Source organism: Lissotriton vulgaris, chromosome 5 (assembly GCF_964263255.1).
Source record: "Lissotriton vulgaris chromosome 5, aLisVul1.2, whole genome shotgun sequence".
Lineage (NCBI taxonomy): Eukaryota > Metazoa > Chordata > Amphibia > Caudata > Salamandridae > Lissotriton > Lissotriton vulgaris.
Genome location: NC_141693.1, coordinates 1,142,109,151 through 1,142,126,572, shown reverse-complemented (window position 1 = coordinate 1,142,126,572; position 17,422 = coordinate 1,142,109,151). Strand labels below are relative to the sequence as shown.

At 44.7% G+C, this 17,422-nt stretch overlaps 1 protein-coding gene across 4 annotated transcripts in view; it reads right to left on the bottom strand.

The window, feature by feature from the left end:
* Window positions 1–17,422, bottom strand: part of TRUB1 (TruB pseudouridine synthase family member 1) — a 184,453-nt gene that overhangs the window by 43,188 nt on the left and 123,843 nt on the right. For all 4 annotated transcript variants that reach the window (XM_086922900.1, XM_086922899.1, XM_086922898.1 and 1 more), the window contains exon 4: window positions 6,198–6,279. In XM_086922900.1, coding sequence (XP_086779026.1) covers window positions 6,198–6,279 — 82 coding nt within the window. The remainder of the gene's footprint in view (window positions 1–6,197; window positions 6,280–17,422) is intronic.

The window sequence follows — 17,422 nt, the reverse complement described above, 5'->3', positions numbered from 1 at the left end:
TTCGCTTGTATCTGAATCCAGCTCTGAGATAAATATCCCTGCATAACTGATTCCCATTGGAATTGTATGAAACCCAGTCCAACCCTAAGTGCATTTGAATATAGGCCACACACTGCTTGTGCATGCGGCCTTGACACAATGAGGTCATCAGGCAACACACTCCAACACCCTGGTCAGCACAAACTGCCAACCACCTTGTGAGTGTGACACAGTATCGTCTGCATCCTGCCCAGCGCTAACATATATATACTTGCATCCAACACCAGAGAAGGCCAACCAGTTACAGCCAACTATCTGTTAGCAGCAAGAAGATAGCACTTCCTTTCAAAGGCTCATGGAATCTGGTCAGCCATGATAGTACGTGAGGAGAAGGTGCAGGCATGCTCAAGTGAGCCTCCAATACCCAAGAGATTTAACCAAACTGTTTCGACCAACAAACAAGGAGAGGACTAGGAGCAGCTCCAACCATTTCTGCCTCCGAGGAGACCACTACTAAAGCACCACCACAGCTGCAGTGCGTTCTGTGCCGATCAGCAGAGGCCACCACTTTGGCCTCACTCGAAGAACAGGACCACTTATGGGTGACTACTGTAGCTGTCTGTAGCAGGAACTCACTGTAGACCTGGATCCGGTGGAGCCAGGTGGCCTCCTTAGCATGCTACGTGTGGAACTCTCCGAACACAGTGTTATTAGTTCAGCGTCTGGTGCATAACTGCGCCTGATGACTGATTAACGGTCGCATGCAGAGCTTGGGTGGAACTATTTTGGAGACAGTGGTGGGGTTATAGACTGTCACCGAGTTGGTAGTGACAACACTACAAATACCAGCAATACCATGCAAGTGCAACTCGGAAGGCACCTGAGACCTGTGGACCCCTTGGGAATGTGTCACAGACTCCTGGGGGACCGGGCGACCACAGTTCGGGAACTGCTGCCCTAAGACATCTCACCACATACCGTTAGCCAATCTCACCAGTCAAATCCCGTGCCACTACTGAAGAAATCAATTTGCTGAAATAAACAAAACAGTCAATATAGCGGTCAAATCCTTTCTAGAGAAATCTTTGCGTCTGGCTGGCTCCTCAGCAACCTCACCACTTCATTCATATCCCAAGGGGTGTCATGATTTGGGTAGGGGTGCGGAAAGTCTACCTCCTCAGCAACTTTCACATTACATAGTGTTCCCTCACTGGGAAAGCGTCCACTGGCATGTGTCAATGCTGACTCTAGTGACCCGCTCTACAAAGGTAAGAGGTGTGACTGGCTCCAAAAGAATGTGCGGCAGGCACTAGAAACTGCAGTGCAGAACACCTCACATTCTCAAGAACAAAAGCCATAGTCATGTCAAGAAAGCACAATAGCATCTATTTCAATACTGTGCAATGCCCAAGAATCCTGTGACGTTATTCGCATAAACACATAAAAAATTATATTGCCTCAGTATAATGAATTCCAAACGCAAAAAGAGCAGTCTGACAAAACCAGTCAAAACATACCTCTGAAGTTGCCAAGCAGCTCTGACTAGTTATAGCAAAATTCAATGAAATAGTACACTTTATCTGCGATTAGAAGAATAGCAGATCATTTCACCTCTTGGGACATGCCGGAAACATTCACAATGGTCTAAAATAATCCTGGTGAAGGTCTTGGTGGCAGAGATTCCACAGCCAAAACATATCCAGCGTTCAGGGTTGGGTTAAGCATTAGGAACCACCCCCCCCCCCCCTCCAGCCCCACAGCAAAAAAAATTAAATGCTATTTTAAAACTGTAATTACTCTTTTGAGTGTGCCACTATCCATTTCACATCAATAAATATAAACACTTAGAAATTAGCTTTTTTTTCCTGGTGAACATCCACGTAGAGCTTAATTGGTTATGATGTCAGGGTAGCAGTGCCACTGAATCAGTGTTGGACCTCAACCCTAAAATACTTAAAAGGGAGCCCACCTAACTTGGTTAATCAACCTAACTTGGTGTGCTTCAAGGCATTTCATTCTTGCAAACATACAGTAACCCACCTAATACACGGCATACAAATTAATCCACTGCAGCAGTGTTACTGCCTTTTTCCCTTTCATCCGGATCTTGGATCTTGGTTAACACTAACTTTCAAACAGCCAGAACAACTGTGTCCCTTACATTTACACAGCACTGCTGTGATACACTTTAGTAATCCTAGCCAAAAAATGTAAGTAAATGAGAGGACAAACAAATGAATTAGAGAAGCCTTTCCTTATGAACCTCCCGTTAAATCTCTCACTCCAGAGTCAATATATACCTGAATATTGTAAAATAGCTAAATTTTTGTTTAAATTATTAGCTCCATTACCAGTTTCGGCGCTGTCAGTGTTATCCAATGAGACTGATTCACCCATTTTCCAAATGATGGTGGAGCAAGCGATTTTCACTGTTGTAAGCATGTGGGTTCTGATCTGCTTAAACCAGCCTGCTTATTTGATCTTGGATATGCTGCTTTTTGGATCTCTACGGTTAGTAAGACTCCGTAAGGAGCCTCACCCACTATACGTTCTGTAAAAGCGACTTTAGCTGTATCTGCCATTGTTTGACTTTTAAATTAGAGCCAGCTGCTGTGCAGAACCAGGACCTGAGGAACATGAGCAGGTTTTACGCGTACATGGGAATGCAAGAAGATATATTCTTTTCTTTTTGAAGGAAGGGTACAATTGCAGCATTTAACTGCATTTAGACTTGGAGTGAACCTGAGCAAAATGTAAATTTGAGTGGATTCAACATAGGAAATAGATTGATTTGACTTTTTTCTCGATTTCAAAATGGTCAAACTCCATATGTAATATTAATATTTATTTACCCATGTACTTGTCCATGATGTACTTTGACATTATGATTTCCCTGAGACAACCATAATGACATTTGGGTTCTGAAGTACTCTGCTTAACCAACTTATTTTCTCTGCTGTCAGTTTAGAAACTTCCCTGGATAGCAGGCCCATTTGGGAAGTATTAGTCTTCTGTTAGAGGAAGGGGCGGGGAAAAGCTGAATAGAGTGATCATCTGCCACTTACAGAGAGACCTTGGCATGCACATCTCCCACTGAAAAAGGGGAAAGAGCAGAACTCTGACACCAGTCACATTACAGCTCCGTCTGATTTTTTGGAAGGAGGAACTCATTTTGCAGTGTCTGTTAACAACGGAGTAAAACATACTTGATTTTGCCATCTTTAAAAACACAAAGAAGTTGTCTGGGTGGGATGGAGGGAAGTCAGACTTAGGGCTGATCCCAGGACATGTTAGCGGAGAAGGGGTGAATTAGGTAGGGACATCCTACTTCTAGAGTTCTAAACCTCCCCTTGTATACCTATGCAGAAGGACAGGCACCTTAAGGAAAGCGGGAGCAACAGAAGGACGACAGACCAGCTTGCTGATAAACACCTGTCTGACTGTCTGGTTAGAGGGACCCACATTGGATTTAGATTTCTTGCATTCCGTGGACTCCTGGATTCTACATCCAGTGGCACTGCCCAATTCAGTCTGGGAGTGGATGTGCTAGGAACTCTGAAGGTGCTCTCGGATTTCTGTAGTCTGGCCTTGTGGTGGGTACCACTGGAGGTATGTCTCTTGGCTTCTGCTGGACATTCAGCTGGCGTACCACAAGGGCATGAGGCATGATGGGTGCAGGCTGCCTTGAGGACCATAGGGTGCTGCTGCAGGGCGCCCATGGGCTAATGAGGTTTTCAAACCCCAGGACAGAAAGGCAGGTCCTTCTCCCTTTATAGCTCCTTTCTGCTAGCAGGAATCAGCTGGGTCCAGGAGTCTTGAAAAAATATTTTTAAAATATCAGAAAAACATTCAAAATTCATTATGGCCAGGAGGCCCTGATCTGACTCTTGTAGTTGCTGGACCATGCCACCAGGAGCATAGCCAGTGACACACCGTCTTAAAAAGGCCCATTAGGACTACATAAATCAAATGTTGCTGCCTCTCACATTTGGTGCTCTGAAAAATTGCAGTGGTGCCCTGAGGTCAGAGACACAGCTGTGTGTCACTTGAACCTAATTTCACCCGTGGAGTGCCAGTGCCCTTTGGGTCCCACAGGATGACCAGCTGTTTTGTAGAAGTTGTTGCACCCACATTCAAATACTCCCCAGGAAAGGGGAACCATGTGCCTGGTGTACTCGATGGGGCCTGCAAGGGGGAAGAATCCCCAGGCCGCTGTGTGGGGAGCATACACTCTTCCCTGTGGCACTAAAAAGCAACTCACCGAGTGAGAGAGAGTAAGGTGGGAGACCATGCACTTTTCCACTATCCTCCGCTGAGAAGTGGAGGGTCAGGAGATGAGCATGAGACGGCACACCCCCTGGAGTGTAAGAGTCCAATAGGAAAAGAAAAAAGGCAAATTGTGGTAGGGGGTCACCCAGGAGCTGTGGTGTCCTCCCTATCCAAGTAAACAGAGCCCCACAAGCAATTTCGAAATGTTGCTTTACGTTTCCTCATAAAGAGTGATCCCAAGGAACTTTTTGTTGGGATTTTAGAAGTCATGGAGTGGGAGATTTAGTCCAAAGACTATGAGGTGCAGGGACCTTTGCTGTTAGATCATCAGTGCTTGCTAGACAACCTTCTTTAATGTAGAAAGAAGACCCTCACCTGAAATGTTCACTATTTTATTATTGCTTGAATGTTAATTTAAATTCAGTGTACATCTCTAGCATTATCTGAAATGTTGTATTGACTTTGAGGGCTTGTGATCTACTAATGAATAATGGGAGGACAGATTGACTTTTTATTAACGCACACCACACGTTTGTATTAGGCCCACAAGTTTGAGGTGACTGGCTTGCGGAAGTGCAAACCATTAGTACTTCCAGCACCGGGTGTGCAGTGTTATTTTTGTGTACTTAACCTGTATTACCTTTGTTGTGTGTCTCCTGTAGGTTGTGAGGTCCATTATAGGGTTTTCTCATACATCATACAGATGATTTCTATCTGCCAGCTTATATGTGTGCTAATATGTGAGCAGTAGGTCGTTTTGTGTGCAGTGAAGTACTTTTTTTCCCTAAAAGTAAAAGCGCTGACTGGCCAGCATTTTATTAAGTGTTGTTTGTTCACTGCAGAGTTCTGAGTCTCTAGCCCACTTCAATCCCCTTGAATATCCCTTGAACAGCTAAGTGCTTAAAGGGGTATGTGGCTCCCGGTTTGTGGGTCTGCAATACTGAGGCCCTAGAAGTAAAAGACCCCAGTTGTTAAAATTGGTGCTTAATTCTATTTAGACTGCCCTTGGGCCCTGGGATTCGTATTTCTCAACTAGCTGCTATGCTTTATTTTATTGTAGAATAGAAAAAGAACTCATGCCCTGTTGCATTTGAAAAGCTTGCATATTACCTTATTTATCCAGCAGATCTGGTCAATATTAAATAGATTGCATGATGGTTGAACCAGGATAGCATTTTCAATATTGGAATTTCAGAATGTCCCCATACTGCTGTGCATTTACAAAGTCCTATATAACAAAAGTATATGTGGTTGTCCCATCAAACATAGACTGTTTCCCAGATATTCAACAGCCTTTTTTAACTCCTTCCACGCTGATGACGAGCTCCTCGTAGCCTCCTCGCACGCTGATGACGAGCCCAGCTCGTCACGTAGCATGCGTTTTGAAAAATCTCAGCGTGTGAGCGGAATTCCGCTAGCGCGCATGAGGTTAATTTGGATTATATTTAGTCAAACATCCATCTGGACAAATGAAATTAAATTATTGCTACCCAAAATATGATTTTGACACTGAACACATAATAAGATCAAGCAAAACCCGTCAGCCCAATAATATTAATGTTTGATGTCAGAGCAGGAATTATTGCTTCTTTTAGCCTGTAAACCGTATTTTTCTGGGTACTTTATTTGGGTCTGTATTGCACCAAATAAAGTGTCAACCCTCGAAAACAGAAAAAAAATCATATGAAACAAATTGGGAGTTGTTGAATTAAAATAAAAGTTAGAGCAATTGATATTATTTTATTTACCAATTATGGAAATGGATATGATTGTTTTTTTTGTTATCTCAGACCAGATAGAACGATAATTCAAACTGATCCCCATTGGCTTCACTTTTTCATTCACGTTCAAATTAACGTGAAGTACTTTTGAAGATGTGCTTTTGTACATTAAACATAACAGTAAGACAAGTTCTAGGTACATGTATGGAATTCTCATGCAAGACCTACCATAAGGCTTTTCTTCTGTGACTTTTCCAAGAGCATCCAAGGTGTCAGTGGCTTTTCCAAGCTCTCCAACTGTTGTATATTTCTAGGTCAAAGTGAGGTGAAACAAATAAATAACCTTACATTTCCTTCAAAACAACATAATCGATGAAAGTGAACGCTTTCAATAGGTGGCTACGGTGAACAATAATGTAATTTACAGTTTCAAGTGATCACTTCATAACAAAACAATATTAATAAGATTAATCTTCTTTACCTCAACAGCTCTAAACTCCTTTCAGAGTCCAAGCTTTGATCCTCTCACCAACAGGTTTCAAAATATGTAGATAACCACTTGCAGATGTTTCAAGATCCCTTGGCGTTAGATTCCACATTTAGGTCTCTCAGTTTTATAACTGATTCTCTGCTACACTCTGACCAGATCCAGTGTTTGTACCACATTCTGATCATTATTCAAAATTGGATGAACGTTGACCTGTTCTGCCTCAGACACGCCACTTGCACTGCTTAGAACCTTGCACTGCACCATCTTACAGTTTTCATTGTTTCATTCCCTCAAACTTTACTCAAACATTACATATTGAAAGCCAAGAAACCAAGAGGAGCAGGAATAACACACGATAACCATCTTTTCTAAGAAGCACACATAATTCCTCAAATATTCTCCTGCAATTTCACTTTGAAAGGTCCTCTCACGTAAAGATACTCTCTAATCTGAATGTCAGACCTATCACCCAGTTACTAATGCTTCCACATTAGACTTTTTTTTGTAATGCAATTCTCTAAAGATACAACTGCTCTCAAAAGGAAACTCGGAACACAAGACTTCTGAAACCTTCTTTCCCCCACTCTGACTTCTCTTTCGCAGTGTTGATCAGATCCGTCTTATGGGTCACGTATGGAGCAGGGAGTACGCTACAAGATTCACATGTTTACATACTATATGGACATGACATGGTACTGAAGACATTCAATGGCAGCACCAGAAACTCCTTTTTATATTCTCAATCAATCAATCAATGGCTTGTAAACGTGACTACTCACTCACCCGTAAGTGGCTCAAGGCTCACAACATGGCTGGGTATCAATAGTTTATATACAGAACCATCTGTTGCAGCAGGAAGAAATTATGAAGAACACAAGTGCATCTCTCTAGAAGTCTGGGGATACTAACTCATTCACATCTGGGGGGGTGATTACCCTTCCTGGACTTGATCACATGTAGGGACACCTCCCATCTCTCCAAGTGTCACTCGTCACAGAAGTGTCCTAAACACCTGCTCTGTAGGGGCGAAGAGGAAACGGTGAGAGACAACTTGGTATGCAAGCAGGTGTGGTAATGGCTTCCTCAAAATGCCCCTATCTGGTCCCCTAAGAATTGTGATAGTACCAATGATCCCGAACTGAGAAGACTATGGTGAGGCTATTACAATGGGGGTAACGTTTGTATGGCTAAGAACTCCATCTGGAAGTAAGAGCATCAATTTGAACCCAGTGACTTGCCCTTGCCCACGGAGTTGGTATCACTTACCAGTGACTCACTGTAAATTGATCAATTACTAGCCCTCGGGGAAATGCGGTAGTGGGTCAGTCAGCCCCAGATTACACAGACAACGTCAAGGCCCTGTCACTCATACAAGAAATGGCAATACAGAGGCTTCAAAGAGCTGCCCTGTGGACAGTCACTGTAAGCCTCACTGTCTGCTCCTCAGAGATTAGCTCTAGTCTGAATTTAAACTCTTTGAATATTCTGACCTAACACATTCAATCATATTTGTTCAACCAATCAAATCACAACACAGTCTGGATGCACAAAGAAGCACAATGGTTCTACTTCAGCCGTCCATTGTGGATGAGATACGTTGCTGATCTCTTCCCAGTCCCCCACAACCGTAGCTTGCCTGGTGCTAAGCCACCAGAGTACTAGTTGCAACCCTCAAGCACTAACACTTGTAGATAGGGTTGTCCTACACACGTATCTCAAAGAAAGAGAATATTTCAAGCGCGGACAAGCCCCAGAGAGCTAAACATGCAACATTCTTCACAAATATCCCTTCGCTCTGCCATCAACAATCCGAACAACACCCAGACTTTGAGGTCATCATCTGCTGAGGAAGTAGATTGAGACTATAATTCCACTTTCCCAACGACGGTGGGGCTTTAAGAAAAAACACAAAAAAAGGGCAGTTTCAGAAAGCCTTCACAAAACCCTATTGCTACTTTTAGTAGTATCCAACTTGGTATGCACCTTGAGACTTACTTGAAATGCTGTGCTGCACAAATTGTCTATTGCAAATTAAAAGAAAGTCACTAAAGCATTTTGCTATGTGGTGCATGTTGCGGATATGACTTCCATAAAGCATTTTGCTATGTGGTGCATGTTGCTGATATGACTTCCATATAGCCTTTTGTCTTTCCTGGGGACCTGCAGGTGGGGAGTTCTGCGACGTCACAGATCTTGGCATGTATGGCCGTTTCCAGTATCAAAAAACGTAGTGCTGATTAAGACCAAATCATTAGCATCCAGAAGGATGGGTAAACTATAAACTTACCTGCCTAAGAATTCCTTACAAGATTGGTTGTAGGGTGCTGGCCTACAGCGAAAAGCGTTTGCACTTTAAGCACATAAATGTGTTTATTTCCATAGACTAAGGTAGTTATTTGTAAACTAATTTGGGGAAGATCATCGGCTAGTTACACAGATTTTAAATGTATTTTTTTTTACTAAAGGCCACGTGGTCCGAGGTGAAACAATTTTAGAGAGAGGCCCATTGCAGAGGGTTTGTTCAAGAATGTATGTGTACATTATGGAAAAGCTGGAAGAATAGTACGAGAGGAGGTGGAATGAAGATATCGACTGATTAGCTAACAGTGGAGGTTCCTATTGAGGAATTCTAATTTATGTCCACTGAAAATTAGGCAGGTGATGCAAAGATTTTAAAAGTCTACTTTTTAGTCACTGGAAACCTGTGTATGGAATACAGACCACAACTGAAGTGGTCGGTGGAGATGAAGCAGAAGTGAGTCCACAACATTTTGCCTACTTTGGGGATGCAGTAAAAGTTAGGTTTAGATGTGGGTACAACAGTTTAGCATAGCCAGGGTATGAACTGGCATGACTAACAGTGCCGTCACTTGTTTCGTGAAGGCTACTTAGGGAAGATGTATTTAGGAAGAGGTAAAGATCTAATTTTTCACCATCTGGGAGTTTATGCTGATGGAAGAAATAGGTATGTGGTAGAATCAAGACTACACAGCCTTATTTTTAGGAAATCCAGACATTCATCAGCGCTAGCTGCGCGTTTCTGAGAAAAACTTTAGCCACCAGCACTATTGTTTTAAAAATTGAGCTTTGGGTGGAGACATCACCAAGGGGCTGCTGGTATCCACAGGAGGCTGGTCAATGATCATGAACATCAGATGGTTTCCGGTCATCTAGTGATCTACTGTTAGGCGGCCTAGGGAGAGTACAGGCGTGGTCAAAGGGAATCTCACCAGATACTCACGTTTCTTGTGTTAGATGCAAGGCAGAGCTGGAGACTTTTCATATCCTATAAATAAAGGAATCAATTCTGCTACATCTTCTACCTGTGTACTTTTAAATAATTAACTTATTTAACGAAGACAATATCCTAAAATATGGTACTCTTCTTTCACAGCTCATCCAAGGATATGGGTCATAAAAGTACCCTCGACTCTAGCAGATGCACACTGCCCGCACCAAACACTGACAGACATGCACAACGGACAGCTAGCACGGGCAAGAAGGGGGCTTAGTATAAGCCGTCTACAGTTCGCTTAACCACACTTGTAAAGCTGCGTCCTCCACTTTCCTGAAAAAAATCCAAAGCCTAAGTACATCTCTCTCTCTCTCTGTGTCAGTGCTTGGAAAAAAGTCTGTGAGAACGAATGCTAGCTCCCCCTACCGCTGAGCTAAAGAGTACCAAGGCAGCAGGTGTTTTTAGAGAAAAAGCCACAAGTAGGAAAACACGCTGCTTTTCAGGAAACAGATCTGCATGGAAAGCACTGCGTCATGCTTTGGACAGATAGCAAGCCGCATGTCATCGAGGCATTGCACAGCTTAGAAACGCGGAAAACAGACGCGCAACCCCTGCTAAACAGTCACATCTGGTGTTTGCCTCAAAGGCAGACAGATATTTCAGACAGGCGATAGTTCCTGCTTGTACCGCCCGGAAGAACAAAATACACAGGAGGTAGATGGGAAACGGATCCCTGGCTGCTGCGGGGTTATCAGAAAAGAATGGTCATAGGTTTTGGGCCTGTGAGCTCTGCCCTGCCCAGCGAGCTCGCATGCCACAGATCGGCGGTACTAGAATGCGTCGGAGGCCTGATGAGCACCAAGTGTGTCTTGTGAAAAGTCAAGACGGCTACGGATAGGCCAACATTGTGGAAATGTGTGAAAACGTTGCGGATTACGTCAAATAAACGTGGGTGGTCTTCGGAGTGAACCTTGTAAGAGAAGTGTCCTCGCACACACAATCTCACGGGTACCTGCCTAATGCATTTCCATTACTGTTTCTGAAGCGACATTGTTTGTGCAATTTCACAGTTCCTGCATGACATTTACTACTCCAACCTATCTCCCTTGGGCAAAAGTGATGAAGCACGTATGCGGAAAAAAACAAAGGTTATGGGAAATAATTCAAAACCATCGGGATTTCTGGGAGTACCTGTGCATAACAAGATTTCCCCTCGCACATAGTTAGCGCATGCAGGTCTGACGTTTCCTGACCCCATAAAACCTAAATCAGAAAAGAGTGAAAGGCAAAAAAAATCAGTTGGATCAGCTGCATTCTTCTTTCAGCACGCGCTGCTCGACCATACAAGAAATCATATGACAGATCGGCACGTTATTATGGAGAGGTGCAGTCCGCGTTTAACAACACGAGCCACTCAGGTTTGTCGGCAGAAAGAAGGCGGGTTATGGGATAAGAAAAACACGGTGCTTTCAGACACTTTAATTTCGTAAAGCCAACAGAGCAGTGTGATGCCAGGGCAAGAGAGAAATTATTTCAATCTCACACCTATGGGACTCAATCATAATCACCAACCCGGGTAACATACCCAATTATGAAACATCAAATTAAAGGGATGTTTGAGGAGCGTGAGTCTATACTTTCAATGGACAAAGCATTGTGTAATCTGTGTAGACATGCAAAGCAAACAGTTCACTTCGAAAATGCAACTGAGGGCAAATCCCAAGTGTGTCTCAGTCGCATGCAATGTAATCCAAACCGCAAGCTTCCAATTAATGTGAATTTTATATCATACTCTACAATTTATACAAATTCAGTCTTCACATTTTGTTCCGTTGTAAAAATGTAATAATTATTTCAATTTTTATATAATATCTACACCAATGCATTACGGTACTTGCGCTCTTTCGTCAAGGTCATTTCTTCTATAAATTTGAACAAAACCACTTTCACTTATTTATCTTTCATTTAGATTAAGATGAGTCAAACAAATAAGGTTCAAATTCTTACTAACTTCTGTTGTCAAATAAAACATACCTCCAATGCTTAATTCACATTTCTGTACCCAACAAGGGAAAGAACGAAAAAGGACATGAATCAGTTACTTAGCTAAACTCAGCATCTCATTTGCTATGTAGTGCAACACAGAGTTTGGCTGCAAGGAAATGCCTCTGTTTGCATGAAACACCCTTAAAGTTTTGGACTCATGCTGCTGGTTTTTGACATGGGTGCATTGAAACCAGCTAACCATACCTCAGTGCCAGTGCTCCGATAGTTAAACAGTGTTTGTTTCATTGGCTTGTACCCACTTGGCATAAATGAACTTAGTTATAAGTACATGGAATATGGTACCAGGGGTATCCAGGGCCTGTAAAAAGCTGCCTCTCACGACTGTAGCACTTATTGTGCCCCACTGAATGTGACAAAGTAAAAGGAGTCTTCTAGCCTGCCACTGCAGACTGGTAGAGTAGTTTTAAACGACTAACTCAACTTTTCCATTTAAATTGATGGCAAAGCCCAAACCTCCCTTTTCAATAAATATAGGTCATCCATGAAGCAGGTTTTTCAAGCCCTATGGCAGGGTGCTGCTTATTTATTTTGATGGCAACGCACGGGCAGCGCTTCACTTGCCCGTCCCGATACGGAGGACAGATTTATTGCCCTCCCGCCGCAGATCACGCTGGGATCAGCGTAGACCCTATAACGGACCACGTTGACTCTGGATCACTTGTCAACCTTTGATTGTTCATCCCTCTCCACCCACGCCGATCATGCTGGAACCAGCGCTTACCCTTCCACGGACCATGTAATCCAGGTGGACCTTTCAAATCTATTTGTGCTTGACTGAACCAGAAGTACCCATCCTTTGAGCCCGCAAATTGCTGCGCCACGGGACGTCCATCGCGACACCAGCTCCGACCCCCCAACTCACGGATTTTTCCCGCCAACCTCCGCTACCAATCTGTTGCCTAACGCACTGCCTCCAGCCCCCCTTTTGTCCTGATGATGATCCCAATTCTTACGGATCGAAACGCCGTCGACTCTCCAGCGAGATTCTAGGCTCTTTTCGCACAGTGGTTTCCGCTAAAAATGACAAGCATTTGCAATGCAATAGGTCTCGCAGCATTAAAGTTTGAGTTATTGGCATTGTGTATGACAATGCGTTGCATAAAATTTTTAGCAAACTTTGAATTGGTGAGCAGTTTGAGTGTGTGCAAGAGTATGCTGTTGCTCACAGCTGTTATTATTCACGCAGCTCTAATGATGCACCTCACCACGGGGCTGACGCAGTTATTATTCACAAAGCTTTGATGATGCACCTCAGGCACGGGCTCACAGCTGTTATTATTCACACAGCTCTGATGATGCACCTTAGGCACGGGCTCACAGCTGTTATTATTCACACAGCTCTAATGATGCACCTCACGCACGGGGCTGACGCAGTTATTATTCACAAAGCTCTGATGATGCATCTCAGGCACGGGCTCACAGCTGTTATTATTCACACAGGTCTGATGATGCACCTCACGCACGGGGCTGACGCAGTTATTATTCACACAGCTCTGATGATGCACCTCAGCCACGGGCTCACAGCTGTTATTATTCACACAGCTCTGGTGATGCACCTCACGCACGGGCTCACAGCTGTTATTATTTACACAGCTGTGATGATGCACCTGACGCAGTGCCAAGGCAGTGCAGCATCTTCGCTTGCTGCGCTGCATGAACTCTTTGCAAATATACCCCTATTTAAGTATGTTGCGAGGATTATTTGCGAACATCGCCTAAGGCACCATTAATTTGTCAGCTGTTTAAACTTGAGTCTTGGTAAAGTTCTGTGTGCCTGGTGGAAGCGTGCACTGACGGCTGGTGGTGTGTGAGCGTGGTAAAAGCGTGCACTTGCGGCTGGTGGTGTGTGTCTGATGAATGCGTGCATTGACGGCTGGTGGTATGTGTGCGTGCTTGGTGAAATTGTGCGCTGGTGGTGTTTGTGCCCGGTGAAAGCGTGCACTGATGTCTGTGGTTGGTGAAAGTGTGCACTGACGATATGGTTCTGTGTGTGGCTGTATGTGTTGTGTGTGTGTGTGTGTGTGTGTGGTTATGTGTGTGTGGTTATGTGTGTGTGTGGTTATGTGTGTTTGTGGTGGTGTGTGTGTGTGTGTGTGTGTGTGTGTGTGTGGCTGTGTGTGTGTGTGGGGCGTCCAAAATACAGCTACACCAGGAGACCTACAATAGACGCACAGAGACAGAAGGGGTCAGAGAGAGGGAGATCATACCGTGGTGCAGAAGAGAACACAATGCGACATGGGACACACATTGTAAAAGTGACGAAGAAGAGACAGGGACATCTTGGTATACAGACTGGCAGAGAGTAGACACTCAGAATAGAGGAACACCAGGGGTCGGACACAGGAATACAATCAGAGGAGCAGCAGAGGACAGACTATAGCAGAACAGAGACACAAACCTGAAGACATCTTGACAGAAATAGAGATTAGCACACACAGTGACAACATATTCAGGAAATAGAGGAATTAACAAAGTAATCGGCAGGCCGGTGCCTCCAAGGCTAGACGTATCTGATGAAACTTATGTGGAGTTGCAGATTTATATTGACACGAATCAATGTGCACCAGCCCTACCTGCCTATCAGATGGCACGCCTTTTCAAAAATCAGCCTATTTCGAAGCAGTTTTCTCGTCAGACACACGATACAGGGTGCACTGAAGCAAAATGCTGAAAACATCATCTCCACAGAAGGTGCTCGGCGGGGGGCACTAAATGCAATTACAATACCTTTCAATTTAAAGAAGTAAATGTCCTGCCAATCTAAAGCTGTGCCCGTACTACAGTAAGTGGTTCAGTAAAACTCGCGTGCGGGAGCAGGAGTCGGACTCTGGCAGGAAGGGACAGGAGGCCTGAAGATGGCAGATATGAAGATTTATATTAGGAAGAGCACAGCACAGGCTTACTTTCACTCGAGCACAGGAAGTCCAGCGAGGGACGGCAGTCTCCGTTAACCTGTTTCTTAGAGCCGCGTGCCCCTCTGCAAACTCCCCCTGCATTCCACCAGGCGCGCGCACTCCTAAAAACGAAACCTATGGTGGGGACGGGACTTCCGTCTTGTGCGCGAAGCCCACTCCTAACAAGACGTGCGCGCGCAAAACGAAACCTATCGTGGGGCGGGACTTCCGTTTTGTGAAGCCCGCGCCCACGGAGTGCCTGGAGGAGCAGTGGTGACGCGGGGCTCCCATGCCCGAGGGAGAGCCCCGCGGAGGCTGCACAAGTCCGGAGTGCCGGTGAGCGGGGAAGGCGGAGATACCTGTATGTGTGCGTGTGTGTGTGTGTCTCTGTGTGCGACGGCGGACGGGTGGGGGGGGGGGAGTCTCTCCATGCGTGTATGTGCGTTTGTGTATGTGTGTCTGTGTGTGCAGGGGGAGGTGTGCCTGTGTATGTTTGCGCTTCCCAGGAGACAGCCACGGCGAGCGCGTTCACGCGAGCGTGGCCTGCGCCGATCGCCTTTTGCGAGATGCGCGCGGCCAGGTGCTGTCTCCTGGGAAGCAGACCCAGCGACAATAGATCTCTGGCGAGACAGCGCTTACGCGCTGTTCAACGCCACGAGACCTAAAAAATGAATAACAATCTTTTGGAACTATTTTGAAACCACTCTGTTGTTTTTATTCACTGTACATAATTGCTCACTATACACGTTGCGCCGTCCACGCGGCTTTCAATGTCACTTGTGTCGCCGTAGAGTCACTCACCTTTGCACTCGTGCACCTTGAACAACCTTGGGCTTTCACGTATTATTTAATAATTGCAGTGTTGATATTAACTGTTAATTATAATTGATCTATACTTCTTGGAATGTTTATAAAAATGATGCCTTGAGCACATAAATGAATCAAATTGAGTCTCCTTTTTCTGTCTGGATAATACTGTATAGATATCCTCAATAACTGTCTGCAAGTAAATACCGGTTGGGATATTGTTCCTTGTATATAATTCTCTACCCCAATCCCAACAAGGTTGATTGGTTTATACTCCTGTTATCTTTTACAATATTTAAAAGTAGGATGTGTAATTTTATATGTCCAAACAGTAAAACCCCCAAAACTGTTTCTACTGTGGAAAGGCTAGTAGCCCCATTGGTGAGGACAGTGTTCCAAGTGACAACGCAGTTGTGCAGACTTCTGAATGGGACTACTAAAGTTAGTACTTCAAAGTGTTAGACTTGGTATCTTTGCTATGGTTTCCCCTAACTTTTTGCCTCTACCCCATGTATTTGTGATGCTGTGCCTGATTCAGTTTTGCTGGCTTAGATGCTTTGGGCACTTTGCCACTGCTGATCAGTGTCAAATTGCAAGTGCTCCCTGTGTAAATTGTTGTTACAATTGGTTCTCCTTGATTGGCATATTTGATTTACTGGTAAGTCCCTAGTAAAGTGCACTGAAGTGTGCCAGGGCCTGTGAATTAAATGCTACTAGTGGGCCTACAGCACGATTGTGCCACCCACATGAGTAGCCCTAAAAAGGTATCTCAGACCTGCCACTGCAGTGTCTGTGCGCAGTTAACTGGCATGTAGACTTGGCAAGTGCACCCACTTGCCAGGCTCTAACCTTCCCCTTTCTTACATGTAAGGCGCACCTATGGTAGGCCAAAGGTACCCCCATGGGAAGGGTACAGTTTATGTAAAAGGGAGTACATGTACTGGTGTGTGACATGTCCAGATAGTGAAACGCTCCCAATTTCGTTTTTCACTATTGAAAGGCTATCTTGCCCCATAGAATAGAATAGAATGGGTAAAACTTTGTAACATCTTACAAGTATAGCTTCCCATTGGGACAAGATAGAGAAATAAAGTTTAGGCTCTCGGAACTCAGAATTTAATAACATCTTTTAGTAAAGGTGGTTTTGACATTGTGTGTTTGAAAATGCCACTTTTAGAAAGCATAACTGCAACAAATGATGGACGGAATGCTGAGTGATTCAGACATTCTCCCCGAGTCAAGAGATCTGGGTTAAATTTATCGTTCTTTTGCCCACTACGCCTCCCCAGTTTGGACCCAGCTATATGCAAGTCAGTCTTGACCCTGTGCCTCATGGGAACAGTCCAGACCGAACTGCTAAGCCAGATCCTCCCTGGCCCAAAACAAGCACCCTGGGACCGGTTTCGGGGGTATGTCACCCTTCATCAGCCAGGCCATTCTCTGATGCTGGCCACAAGACAGTCTTCTGCCCTCTTGGGAAGAGGTATTAACGACTCCCAGGAAAGGACATAATAGAGGCCTATCATTAGAAGAAGTGTTATATCTCCCTGGCAGGAAGGCACAGAATGTGAACCCAAAAAGGTGAGCATCAAAGGTGAAGCCACCTTTGAAGGCCAAATGGTGGAAAGGCAAGAGAGGGGTTGCTTTGAAGACAGGTTGGCAGTGGGGATGGGGGGGGGGGGGGGCGGTGGCGGAATGGAATAGTTGCCAAACTGGGTTTTATGTGGGCGTGTAGTCATACCTCTAGGTTGGACTACCAAGCTTCACACACCGAGAGGGGCCCTGCCATTATGGGAGCGGGCATAATATTGCACTCTGGGATAGCTAAATGCCAAACATCACATGAAGTCGTCATCAGGTGGGAAGGGACCTCATGGCCCATTAGCTAGTAGCTGCCACATCCCCAGATGCACATCGGCACTCAGACCACAGAACCCATATGGACTGGAGAGGGGGGCAA